General features: G+C 42.2%; 1 protein-coding gene across 1 annotated transcript; it reads left to right on the top strand.

Moving 5' to 3' along the window:
* Positions 1-965: 965 nt before the first annotated feature.
* On the top strand, positions 966-8396 carry LOC112224654 (membrane-spanning 4-domains subfamily A member 15). The gene is made up of 7 exons (XM_024388340.2): positions 966-1142; positions 4656-4850; positions 5303-5413; positions 5609-5665; positions 7374-7553; positions 7771-7884; positions 8143-8396. Exons 2-7 carry the CDS (start codon positions 4728-4730, stop codon positions 8179-8181), a joined length of 624 nt encoding a protein of 207 aa, XP_024244108.1. The 5' UTR covers positions 966-1142; positions 4656-4727; the 3' UTR covers positions 8182-8396.
* The last annotated feature ends 5931 nt before the right edge of the window (positions 8397-14327 follow it).

Raw genomic sequence — 14327 nt, forward strand, 5'->3', positions numbered from 1 at the left:
CAAAGACCCTTCTTTTGTACTACAGTATGTCTACAAAAAATAAGATCCATAAATCTCAAATGGATGAGGACCTTAGTAACTCCAACGGTTTAAGACAGTGTTCAGAGAGTTTATTTCCTTGTTCATGTGTCTAATCAATCTAATCATTCATCAATTGTTCATTTTTCCCCCCCGAATGTAGTAGGTAGGACTTTGGATTCATAAGGAAGTGAAAATGAAGCAGGGAGAAAAATATCCTCCCTTGACAAAATGTTTGCTCAGTATACAGTGACGCACTTCATGACCTTTATACAGTATCACAGATCATTCGTCACTTTGGCATAGAAGCCTAAATGTCCCTGTTGTCCACTCAGCAGAATTAGAAAGGGCATTATTATGTCTGTCATGCCCCACGGCTGATACACCAGGTCTAAATTATACTATTACAGTCAATCACAGCCATCTATTCAACTTGAACTTTGAAATGACACACTATTACATAACCACCGAGACCTCCCAACCCCAAGGTGACACTGCATGTGAATCACCATGTGAATAACCCCAAATAAAAGGTCAAGTGTATTATGTTCCTGTTCAGTGTCAAGAAATAACGTTACAAAAGGTTTATTAGACCAAGCCTATCCTTAGGTTTGTAGGCAGTATTGGTCATCATTTGCCCTATTGGCCATAACTCATATACTCAACTGTTTTAAATGCCATAGATTGGCTAATTAATATAATTTAATTGGATATGTTGGTTGGTGGTTGCATGGTTACCTGATATTTCTGTTTATTCCATAATCAATAAACCTACACAGGCACAGAGTAAACAAACATTTGAGTCAGCTCTTACTGCGTGCATTCATGTGCATGCGTGTGGAGAGAGAAAGAGAGCGAGGGAGGGAGAGAGTTTAGGCTAGGTTGGGCGAAGAGAATGATTTCCTCCACAGCTGTGTTGGGGAAGATGGGGGGGCTGGAAGTGGGCGGGGGGAATGGTCTCATAAAATTTGAGGAATGTTATACATTGCTAAAAAGGCTTGTTATCGACGGCCAGAAACATATAAGTTGGATTCAGTGATCAGGAAAACCTAAAAGTTAACGTCTGTTGGAAAGTTCAGAACGATTACCTCTTGATTTAGTCAACTGATCAACTCAACAGTTTGGTAAGCTACAATTTTATCTGGATCCTTTTATGTCTCAATTTCTTCCCTTATTCACTAGCTCAGAAAGCATCTCTGCATGGACTATTTTCTGAATCCTGAATGTGTAGGATGTTACACCCAGATATTGCTTCAAACCATTCCTTTATGATCCATCTCATCTCATTCTCCTCCCTCTTCCTTACGAAACACTTTAGCAGTCTCACCCACAGCCAAATGAAAGTAGACATTGTGTAAAACTTTTTTTCTCTCTTCCTCCCACTCCCTCTGCTTTCTGTTAAGCCCCTAACGCATGTCCCATCCCCCAGTATTCTTCTCCATGCTCTCTCTTCTCTCATGTCGGAAAGTAGCTGGGGTCGCAGAACAAAACCAGCGATGTCCTTTTTCGTAATTCAACTGACTGACATTCAACATGAATAAACAAAATTAACCTGTAGTGCACGATGGCAACGTCCTAATCTGCTCTGTCTTTTCTTTCTACCTCGCTCAAAAGTGTTCATTTTCTTTAAATGTTTAAATGACAGATTCCATTGTAAGCACGTTTCTGTGGCCCTATCATACTCCCGCCCGCCCAACCATCCCCACACCCACCCGTCTCCCTCATGTAAATATCTCCCTCCAGTTGTGTAATATTAGTTCATCTACGCAGTTCAGGCAAGCCAGGTCTGTAACTATTTCACTACTTTCTATGCTATACATGTACAGTATCTACCTGTTAAATTTGCTACAGTTCAATTATTTGTGAATTTGTAACAAACAGGTTACAAAAACAAACAAACTTATTAACAAAGCTTAGATTAGAATGTTTACATATGTCACAGACAGTAATCCATTTCAAATTCCATTTGAAAGTGATCATATTATCTATATCATAGGTTCTATGGTTCTCTGTGCAATGACGTGCAATTCAGTGACGTGTTTTTGTTGATGTTGAACTGTTTGATGAATATTGCAGTTCCCTTCAGAAGAATAAAAATACATTATATTATCTGACATTAGTTAGTTTTGAGTTATAGGTTCAGACCTAGTATTCAATCTCAACCTTATTATATGTGTTTTCAAAACACTAAAAGCTTAGGCTATCTTGTTTTGATGAGGCATATAGCATCTGGCTGGCTACACCTTACAATCCGCATATCAGTTTATGACTTATGATGGTTGTCACATGTAGGCAAGATGAGTTCTGGCGTTGTTTTCAGATGGTTCATTTGTTGCTAAGTTCTTTTTGTGTTATCAATATCATGTCATTTTGAACTTTCACCCAGATCTACACTCCCTATGATTGGGGCCTGGGCCTTTACAAAAACATTTTAAATTCTGGTTGCTTTAGGTTTGCTTTGCAACTGTTCTAACACTGTTCTCACATAGTTTATAGAGTAATTAAAACCAAACAGGTTTATGTTCATTTATTTTCATCACAGCTGATCTGCTGTATTTTAAGGCCCTCTCCTGGTTCTCTGTCATGGTATTATCAATGTTGTTATGCCTACAGTTTGTTCACTATCCTTCAACAGATGATCATGGCGGACTGCAATAGCATCGAATAGTCCCCACGATATGCAACTGTTCAGGGAAGTCAGGGACCAATACATGCAGTCAGTCAGGAAAGCAAAGGCTAGCTTTTTCAAGCAGAAATTCGCATCCTAACTCCAAAAAGTTTTGGGACATTGTAAAGTCCATGGAGAACAAAAGCACCTCCTCCCAGCTGCCCACTGCACTGAGGCTAGGTAACACGGTTACCACTTATAAATCCATGATAATCGAACATTTCAATAAGCATTTCTCAACGGCTGGCCATGCCTTCCTCCTGGCTACTCCAAACCCGGCCGAGATCCCTAAAGATTGGAAAGGTGCCGCGGTCATCCCCCTCTTCAAAGGGGGTGACACCCTAGACCCAAACTGTTACAGACCTATATCCATCCTGCCCTGCCTATCTAAAGTCTTCAAAAGCTAAGTTAATAAACAGATCACTGACCATTTTGAATCCCACCGTTTCCATCACCAACTTTAAACATCAACTATCTGAGCAGCTACGCTCAAGGTACTAAACGATATCATAACCGCCATCGATAAAAGACAGTACTGTGCAGCCGTCTTCATCGACCTGGCCAAGGCTTTCGACTCTGTCAATCACCGTATTCTTATCGGCAGACTCAATAGCCTTGGTTTTTCTAATGACTGCCTCGCCTGGTTCACCAACTACTTTGCAGACAGAGTTCAGTGTGTCAAATCGGAGGGCATGTTGTCCGGACCTCTGGCAGTCTCTATGGGGGTACCACAGGGTTCAATTCTCGGGCTGACTCTTTTCTCTGTATATACAATGATGTCGCTCTTGCTGCGGGCGATTCCCTGATCCACCTCTACGCAGACGACACCATTCTGTATACTTCTGGCCCTTCCTTGGACACTGTGCTAACTAACCTCCAAACGAGCTTCAATGCCATACAACACTCCTTCCGTGGAATCCAACTGCTCTTACGCTAGTAAAACCAAATGCATGCTTTTCAACCATTCACTGTCCGCACCCACCCGACTAACATCACCACCCTGGACGGTTCTGACCTAGAATATGTGGACAACTATAAATACCTAGGTGTCTGGCTAGAATGTAAACTCTCCTTCCAGACTCACATTAAACATCTCCAATCCAAAATCAAATCTAGAATCGTCTTTCTATTTCGCAGCAAAGACTCCTTCTCTCACGCCGCTAAACTTACCCTAGTAAAACTGACTATCCTACCGATCCTCGACTTCGGAGATGTCATCTACAAAATAGCTTCCAACACTCTACTCAGCAAACTGGATGTAGTCTATCACAGTGCCATCCGTTTTGTTACCAAATCACCTTATACCACCCACCACTGCGACCTGTATGCTCTAGTCGGCTGGCCCTCGCTACATATTCGTTGCCAGACCCATTGGCTCCAGGTCATCTATAGGTCTATGCTAGGTATACTTTTCACGATAACAACACCCACCCGTAGCACACGTTCCAGCAGGTATATCTCACTGATCATCCCCAAAGCCAACACCTCATTTGGCCGCCTTTCCTTCCAATTCTCTGCTGCCAGTGACTGGAACGAATTGCAAAAATCGCTGAAGTTGGAGACTTTTATTTCCATCACCAACTTTAAACATCAACTATCTGAGCAGCTAACCGATCGCTGCAGCTGTACATAGTCCATCTGTAAATAGCCCACCCAATCTACCTACCTCATCCCCGTACTGTTTTTATTTTATTTACTTTTCTGCTCTTTTGCACACCAGTATCTTTACTTGCACATCATCATCTGTTCATTTATCACTCCAGTGTTAATCTGCTAAATTGTAACTATTCGCTCCCATGGCCTATTTATTGCCTACCTCCTCATGCCTTTTGCACACACTGTATATAGACTTTATTTTTTCTACTGTGTCATTGATTTGTTTATTGTGTTAATGGCTTGTTTATTGTTTACTCCATGTGTAACTCTGTGCTGTTGTCTGTGTCACACTGCTTTGCTTTATCTTGGCCAGGTCGCAGTTGCAAATGAGAACTTGTTCTCAACAGGCCTACCTGGTTAAGTAAAGGTGAAATAAAATAAATAAATGTCGATGAACATGGCGTCCGACATCAGTCCAGCAGGGGGAGAAGGAGGGCCACATACCACTATGGTGGGAGGAAGTAAACCACTACACCGCTTCATCAGAGGCGAGCCAAAGAGTACTGGGGTGAGACTGGAAAACAGACAACTGATGTATTCATTGTTGCCAAATACTCCAAGGAGTCACTGCAGACAAACGCTGTGAACATTTTATTTTGTGTAAAATGTTTGTATTTATCATTCATTCATTTAGTGTTAGCGCTTTACATTACAGCACAAAATAAAGTGGTAATAGCAAGGTAATAGCATGGTTACAGTAATCATAATCAAAACATTATTTTACCAGATACCTCTTCATTTTTGTGTAAACTTATGATTATTTCGGTGTCTTTGTTCTATGTCCCTGGTTGGTTAGACTGCAATGCTGCTATTTATTCTATGTTCCTGGTTGGTTCGACTGTAATGCTGTTCTTTATTCTATGTTCCTGGTTGGTTCGACTGTAATGCTGTTCTTTATTCTATGTTCCTGGTTGGTTAGATTGTAATGCTGTTCTTTATTCTATGTTCCTGGTTGGTTAGATTGTAATGATGTTCATGGGATCATCACTCTTCATCTTGGGGATTCCAATGAGGCTGGATACACTGATGTCCTCTGCTGAGACTTTCACCCCTTTTTGGCTAGGAATCCTGGTACGCCCTCCTTGTGTGTGTCTATATAAATCTATGATACTGACAATCCAGATGTCTTAACATGACATCATGCCTTTCAGTCCTAAAAACCCTTATTTCTTAATGTTCCATTCAATGATATCTTTCAGACCTTCTCCCATGACAGTTTGGGCATGTTGTTGAACTTATGAACCCCCTCCCTCTGCTTTGTGACAGTTCATCATCTCTGGGTTGTTATATGTGCTCACAGAGAAGAATCCTTCAAAACAACTGGTGAGTCCCATGAATTGGAATTCTGCGCAAAGGCATTATAAACGATTAGTCATGGCACATTAATGTTCATAACTATGGCAAACGATTTTCATTATATAAAAAATATAGTGTAGAAAACATTAGGAACACCCTCCTAATATTGAGTTGCAGTCTCTTTTGCCCTCAGAACAGCCTCATTTCACCAGAGCATGGACTCTACAAGGTGTTGAAAGCGTTCCACAGGGATGCTGGCCCATGTTGAATCCAATGCTTCCAACAGTTGTGTGAAGTTGGCTGGATGTCCTTTGGTTGGTAGACCATTCTTGATACACACGGGAAACGGTTGAGCGTAAAAAAACAAGCAGCTTTGCAGTTCTTGACACACTCAAACTGGTTTGTTCGATACCTACAACCATACCCCGTTCAAAGGCACTTAAATAATTTGCCTTACCCATTCCCCCTCTGAATGGCACGTGTACACAATCCATGTCTCAATTTTCTCAAGGATTAAAAATCTTTCTTGAACCTCTCTCCTCCCTTTCATCTACACTGATTGAAGTGGAATTAACAGGTCACATCAATAACAGATAATCGCTTTCACCTGGATTCACCTGGTCACCTATGTCATGGAAAGAGCAGGTGTTTGTAATGTTTGTATACTCAAGTGTATAGTGAGCGTTCATGTGTGCATTCCACAGAGAGATCTCTTTTTAGTAACTTTTATCAGATTAAAGAAAAAGGAAACCTCACACTGCTCTTGATAGTATCACTGATCTTTAATAAGCTTTACGTATCAGCCTAACGGCCTTCGCTTTTGTGAGTTTTTTTTAAATTAGAACCCTTATGTAGACCTAGCCCCACCCACATCCGTTCCACACATGGAAAGAGGTTGGAGGCGAAGGAAAAACAAATAAGTGCTACCAAATATAACAATATGCATTTCATAAATATTCAAGTAAAGTGTGTAAATAAGACGTATTAAACACGTCTGTAGCATAGCACGTCCTCATTGTGGTTTTACAGACGTGTTTAATACGTCTTATTTACACACTTTACTTGAATATTTATGAAATGCATATTGTTATATTTGGTAGCACTTATTTGTTTTTCCTTCGCCTCCAACCCCATTCGATGTGTGGAACGGATGTGGGTGGGGCTAGGTCTACCGAGCAAGTTTTCATTAATCATTGGGTACATCGTACGAAAAACATCAGAGTAATCTTAAATAGGGGCATAATTCCTGTTCAAATCACCCTCCAGACATTATTTCCTAAATGCCTTTGTATGTTATGTTGTGAATTTGAACATGAGCAGTGTGCGGTTTCCTTTTTCCTTCATCTTGTTCAACTGTTACCATGCACCTGCAAAAAAGATTGCTCAGATGTGCGAGTGCCTTTTGAATTTAGTAACTTCTACCAAAGAAAAGCGTAAATGAATGTCAAACCACAGTTCCTCATCCCATTCTGTTTTTCTTATTAGTCATAGTAAAACCCACTGTGCAAAAGGTAAATAGTGTCAATTTTCAAGATGGTCATTCTTTAGGACTGTTCCCAGACCCTGACAACAGTTCATCACAATGTGATTGCCACTCTGTACTTCAGTCTGGAAGTGTCAAGCAAATAAATGCCTATTCAATGTTCTGGTAACCTCATGTTAAAGTGCCTTGAAAGAGGCTTTGTCACAAAGTGGTTGTAGTTCTTTCACCACTTTATTTGTTCTCACCCTGTAGGTGACAGCAAGCCTGGCCCTTAGTATCATCTCTATGTTGGGGGTCACAGTGGCTTTCTTTGAATTCCTTAAAGGCATCGTGCACATTCGGCAATCATATGACTACTATGATCATTACAACTATGACTACAACGCCACAGAATCTGGCAGAGTTGTAGTCCCCTGGCGTAAACAACATTTGGTATGTTTTGTTGCTGTTGTTCTTGTTGTGATTCCAGATCACTGTTATCTGGATCAATTATTATTAGAACTTAGGAATTTGCTTCATCACAATCTCTTTTAAAATGTAATTAAGAAAGGATAAACATCTTATAACACATCTTTAAAACATCTGTAACCTTTCTCATTCTGTCTAAATGAAGATACCTTTCATTCTCTGCTCTCTCTCATCATCACAGTACCAGTTGATCAGCCTTGAGGCTGTATTTATGTACCAGAGCTTAGTAGGCATGGTGGTCCTAATTGTGATGACATCATTTGCCAGGGTTGCCCTGCATTCCAGCAAGACACAGGTAAAGTACTGTGACAGACTTTAAAAACGTAGCTATATGTATTGTGACCTGAGGCTTGTAGACTGTGGTCAGTGTGCCAGTACAATTAATCAAATACATTTTGGTTTATAAGTGCCCTACAGAACCAGACATAATCTTATCTGCAACTAATGTTATTACAGTGTATGTTTATATACAGTACAGTGTATATAATGCTTTTTTGTGTGTCTATCTCATGCAGGAATGCCTAAGATAAACTCTGTTCTTTCTTCTTTACAGGCAGTTGTGGTAATGCAAGATCTACCATCACCAGACTGAATAAAGAAAACAAGGCTTTTCTGACTGTCTCTGCCGTGATGAATAGATAGAAAATTTGGACTTGCCCATTGATATGAAATAAATGTATTCACAAATATGTAGAACATTTCTTTAAATCCACATATATGGAATTGTCTTTGTATACACTCGTCTTTCTATACACTTGTACTTTGTAATAAATATAACATACACCACCAGTCAAAGGTTTAGACACACCTACTCATTCAACGGGTTTTCTTTATTTTTACTACTTTCTACATTGCAGAATAATAGTGAAAACATCAAAACTATGACATAACACATATGGAATTAGGTAGTAACCAAAACAGTGTTAAAGAAATCAAAATATTTTAGATTTTAGATTCTTCAAAGTAGCCACCCTTTGACTTCATGACAGCTTTGCACACTTTTGGCAATCTCTCAATCAGCTTCACCTGGAATGCTTTTCCAACAGTCTTGAAGGCGTTCCCACATATGCTGAGCACTTGTTGGCTGCTTTTCCTTCACTCCGTGGTCCAACTCATCCAAAACCATCTCAATTGGGTTGAAGTTGGGTGATTGTAGAGGCCAGGTCATCTGATGCAGCACTAAATCATTTTCCTTCTTGGTCAAATAGCCCTTACACAGCCTGGAGGTGTGCTGGGCTCCCAAGTGGTGCAGTATTCTAACGCACTGCATCTCAGTGCTAGAGGCATCACTACAGACCCTAGTTCGATTCCAGGCTGTATCACAACTGGTTGTGATTGGGAGTCCCATAGGGCGGCACACAATTGGTCCACCGTCGTCCGGGTTAGGGTTTGGCCGGGGTAGGTCATCATTGTAAATAAGAATTTGTTCTTAACTAACTTGCCTAGTTAAATAAAGGTGTACACAATCCTATTGAAAACAGATGATGGTCCCACTAAGTGCAAACCAGATGAGATGGTGTATCGCTGCAGAATGCTGTGGTGGCCATGCTGTTTAAGTGTGCCTTGAATTCTAAATAAATCACTGACAGTGTCACCAGCAAAGCATCCCGACACCATCACACCTCCTCCTCCATGCTTCATGGTGGGAACCACACATGCAGAGATCATCCGTTCACCCACACCGCGTCTCACAAAGACACGGCGGTTGGAACCAAAAATCTTAAATTTGGACTCATCAGACCAAAGGACAGATTTCCACCTCTCTAATGTCCATTGCTTGTGTTTCTTGGCCCAATCAAGTATCTTCTTGTTATTGGTGTCCTTTAGTAGTGGTTTCTTTGCAGCAATTAAACCATGAAGGCCTGATTCACACAGTCTCTTCTGAACAGTTGATGTTGAGATGTGTCTGTTACTTGAACTCTGTGAAGCATTTATTTGGGCTGCAATTTATGAGGCTGGTAACTCTAATGAACGTATCCTCTGCAGCAGGGGTAACTCTGGGTCTTCCTTTCCTGTGGTGGTTCTCATGAGAGCCAGTTTCATCATAGAGCTTGATGGTTTTTGCGACTGCACTTGAATAAACTTTCAAAGTTCTTGACATTTTCCATATTGACTGACCTTCATGTCTTAAAGTAATGATGGACTGTCGTTTCTCTTTGCTTTTGAGCTGTTCTTGCCATAATATAGACTTTTGCCAAATAGGGCTATATTCTGTATACCACCCCTACCTTGTCATAACACAACTGATTGGCTCATATGCATTAAGAAGTAAAGAAATTCCACAAATTAACTTTTAACAAGGCACACCTGCTAATTGAAATGCATTCCAGGTGACTACTTCATGAAACTGGTTGAGAGAATGCCAAGAGTGTGCAAAGCCGTCATCAAGGCAAACACTGTCTGTTTTGGTTACTACATGATTCCATATGTGTTATTCCATAGTTTTGATGTCTCCACTATTATTCTACAATGAAGAAAATAGTGTTTTTTTAATATGTAAAAAAAACTGGAATGAGTTGGTGTTTCTAAACTTTTGATTGGTACTTTAAATTGCTCAATTAGGGCCTATGTAACAGTATAAGAAAATATTCAAAAACACATCTTTGTATTTTCAAAATATACTTCACTTTCAAAATTAAACAACATCCATGTAGTGCAATGGAAAACGAACATGATCATTATAGAGGGGTTATTTGTTTAGCAAAAACACAGACGCATGAGCAGCTATGGGGCAAAACAGACGGGGTTGACTTAGATTGTTGACAACATGTAAGCTATATTTTACTCTCCAATGTTTATTGAAAACATAAATACATTTGCACAATGAGCACTTGCTGTCTCTCAAATCATTGTTACAGTTGTTGGTTAGCAAGCTAATGATGTTTAGCCATATTAACATTGACATGAAATCGATGCCTCTCTTTGTTCGGGCGGTGCTCGGAGGTCGACGTCTCCGGTCTTCTAGCCATCTCCGATCCATTTTTCATTTTCCATTTGTCTTGTCTTGTTTATTAAGTACTGGCCTCCCGGGTGGCGCAGTGGTTAAGGGCGCTGTATTGCAGCGCCAACCGGCCGCGACTGGGAGGTCTGTGGGGCGACACACAATTGGCCTAGCGTCGCCTGGGTTAGGGAGGGTTGGCCAGTAGGGATATCCTTGTCTCATCGCGCACCAGCGACTCCTGTGGCGGGCCGGGCGCAGTGCGCGCTAACCAAGGTTGCCAGGTGCACTGTGTTTCCTCCGACACATTGGTGCGGCTGGCTTCCGGGTTGGATGCGCGCTGTGTTAAGAAGCAGTGCGGCTTGGTTGGGTTGTGTATCAGAGGACGCATGATTTCAACCTTCGTCTCTCCCAAACCCGTATGGGAGTTGCAGCGATGAGACAAGATAGCAGCTACTAAGCAATTGGATATCACGAAATTGGGGAGAAAACGGGGTAAAATTCAACAATTTTTTACAAATTTCTATTAATTACTAAAGTGGCTAGAGATTTGAGTCTGTATGTTGGCTGCAGGTAGTTTGTCCCCGGTGATGGGTTGTGCAGACCGCATTACCCTCTGGAGAGCCTTACGGTTGTGGGTGGAGCAGTTGCCGTACCATGCGGTGATACAGTCCGACAGGATGATCTCGATTGTGCATCTGTAAAAGTTTGTGAATTTTTTCGGTGCCAAGCCAAATTTCTTCAGCCTCCTGAGGTTGAAGAGGCGCTGTTGCGCTTTCTTCACCACGCTGTCTGTGTGGTTGGACCATTTCAGTTTGTCCGTGATGTGTACGCTGAGGAACTTAAAACTTTCCACCTTCTCCACTGCTGTCCCGTCAATGTGGATAGGAGGTGCTCTCTCTGCTGTTTCCTGAAGTCCATAATCATCTTGTTGACATTGAGTGTGAGGTTAATTTCCTGACACCACACTCCAAGGGCCCTCACCTCCTCCATGTAGGCCGTCTCGTCATTGTTGGTAATCAACCACTGTAGTGTCGTCTGCAAACTTGATGATTGAGTTGTTGATGAGCATGGCCACGCAGTCATGGGTGAACAGGGAGTACAAGAGAGGGCTGAGAACGCACCCTTGTGGGGCCCCAGGGTTGAGGATCAGTGAGATGGAGATGTTGTTTCCTACACTCATCACCAGGAGGCAGCCCGTCAGAAAGTCCAGGACCCAGTTGCACAAGGCGAGGTCGAGACCCAGGGTCTCGAGCTTAATGACGAGTTTGGAGGGTACTATGGTGTTAAATGCTAAGCTGTAGTCGATGAACAGCATTCTTACATAGGTATTCCTCTTGTCCAGATGGGTTAGGGCAGTGTGCAGTGTGATTGCGTCGTCTGTGGACCTATTGTAACGGTAAGCAAATTGGAGTGGGTCTAGGGTATCAGATAGGGTGGAGGTGATATGATCCTTGAGTAGTCTCTCAAAGCACTTCATGATGATAGTCGTTTCGCTCAGTTACCTTAGCTGTCTTGGGAAAAGGAACAATGGTAGCCCTCTTGAAGCATGTGGGCACAGCAGACTGGGATAAGGATTGATTGAATATGTCCGTAAACACACCAGCCAGCTGGTCTACATATGTTCTGAGGACGCGGCTAGAGATGCCGTCTGGGCCGGCAGCCTTGTGAGTGTTAACACGTTTAAATGTTTTACTCACGTTGGCCATGGTGAAGGAGAGCACACAGGTTTTGGAAGCTGGCCATGTCAGTGGCACTGTATTGTCCTCAAAGCGAGCAAAGAAGTTGTTTAATTTGTCTGGGAGCAAGTCGTCTGTGTCCCTGACGGGGCTGGTTTTCTTTTTGTAATCCGTGATTTACTGTAGACCCTGCCACATACGTCTCGTGTTTGAGCCGTTGAATTGCGACTACTTTGTCTCTATACTGATGCTTAGCTTGTTTGATTGCCTTGGAGAGAATAGCTACATTGTTTGTATTCGGTCATGTTTCCAGTCGCCTTGCCACATAATTTAAAGCAGTGGTTCGCACTTTCAGTTTTCCGCAAATACTGCCATCAATTCACGGTTTCTGGTTAGGGAAGGTTTTAATAGTCATCATGAGTACAACATCCCAGATGCACTTGCTAATAAACTCACTCACTGAGTCAGTGTACACATCAATGTTGTTGTCTGAGGCTATCCGGAACATATCCCAGTCCACGTGATCAAAGCAATCTTGAGGCATGGAATACAATTGGTCCGGCCATCGTTGAACAGACCTGAGCACGGGCGTTTCCTGTTTTAGTTTCTGTCTATAGGCTGGGAGCAAAAAAATTGTCGTGGTCAGATTTGCCGAAAAGAGGACGGGGGAGGGCTTTGTATGCATCGTGGAAGTTAGAGTAGCAATAGTCCAGAATGCTGCCAGCTAGAGTCGCGCATTCGATATGCTGATAAAATTTAGGGAGCTGTCACGACTTCTGCCGAAGTCGGTCCCTCTCTTTGTTCGGGCGGCGTTCGGCGGACGACATCACCGATCCTCTAGCCATCGCCGATCCACCTTTAATTTTCCATTTGTTTTGTCTTGTCTTTCCACACACCTGGTTTCAACTCCATCATTACATGTTGTGTATTTAACCCTCTGTTCCCCCCATGTCCTTGTCTGGAATTGTTTATTGTAGTGCTTGTGCACGTAATGCTGGTGTGTAACGTGTTTTGTTTACCAATTGATTTATTGTTCTGTTTACGGTGTTTTTGTTTATTAAACAGCGCCGTTGTAAATCAGTTTTTGCTCTCCTGCCGCCAGTACGCACCCCCTACAGGAGCCTTATTTTCAGATTAGCTTTGTTACAATAAATTTAGCCTCAGGATATATGGTTTCCAGTTTACATAGAGTCCAGTGAAGTTCTTTCAGGGCCGTCGAGGTGTCTGCTTGGAGGGGTATATACACGGCTGTGATTATAATCGAAGAGAATTCTCTTGGTAGATAATGCGGTCGGCATTTGATTGTAAGGAATTCTAGGTCAGGTGAGCAAAAGGACTTGAGTTCCTGTATGTTGTTATGATTACACCACAAGTGAATTGGTGATCATAAGGCATACACCCCCACCCTTCTTCTTACCAGAGAGATGCTTCTTTCTTTTGGCACGATGCGTGAAGAAACCGGGTGGCTGTACCGACTCTGATAACATGTCCCAAGTGAGCCATGTTTCCGTGAAACAGAGAATGTTACAATCTCTGATGTCTCTCTGGAAGGCAACTCTTGCTCGAATGTTGTAGTATACTCGTGAGTAGTATACTCGGGAGCGGTGAGCGATGTGCCTGTCTTCGGAGCCTGACCAGAAGACCGCTCCGTCTGCCCCTTCTGCGTTGTTTTGGGTCGCCTTATGGGATCGGATCCATTGTCCTGGGTGGTGGTCTGAACAGAGGATCCACTTTGGGAAAGTCATATTCCTGGTCGTAATGTTGGTAAGTTATATCCAATAGTTCTTCCCAACTGTATGTAATAAGACTTAAGATTTCCTGGGGTAACAATGTAAGAAACAAAATACTGCATAGTTTCCTAAGAATGCGAAGCGAGGCAACCATCTCTGTTGGCACCATCTCTGTCGGCGCCATCTAACAGTATGTACTGCATGACAGAGTTATAGACCGTTCCATCATCATGAAAGAGAGGAGGATGGCATTGGTGTTTCTCTACAAGTAGGGTCAGTTTTCTATCCGCACGAACACACACACACAGTTTTAAAATCACCATTGGCCTCATGGTGAAACTCCTGAGAGGTTTCCTTCCTCTCCGGTAACTGAGTTGGAAGGATGCCTGTA

This window comes from Oncorhynchus tshawytscha, linkage group LG25 (assembly GCF_018296145.1).
Source record: "Oncorhynchus tshawytscha isolate Ot180627B linkage group LG25, Otsh_v2.0, whole genome shotgun sequence".
In the NCBI taxonomy this organism is placed as follows: domain Eukaryota; kingdom Metazoa; phylum Chordata; class Actinopteri; order Salmoniformes; family Salmonidae; genus Oncorhynchus; species Oncorhynchus tshawytscha.

Bases quoted from the DNA above. Each gene is read 5' to 3' on its own strand.
- LOC112224654 (XM_024388340.2), top strand. From the start codon at position 4,728: ATGTCGATGAACATGGCGTCCGACATCAGTCCAGCAGGGGGAGAAGGA. The intron at 5,666-7,373 runs GTGAGTCCCATG...CTCACCCTGTAG, and splicing joins AGAATCCTTCAAAACAACTG to GTGACAGCAAGCCTGGCCCT. The intron at 7,885-8,142 runs GTAAAGTACTGT...TCTTCTTTACAG, and splicing joins TGCATTCCAGCAAGACACAG to GCAGTTGTGGTAATGCAAGA.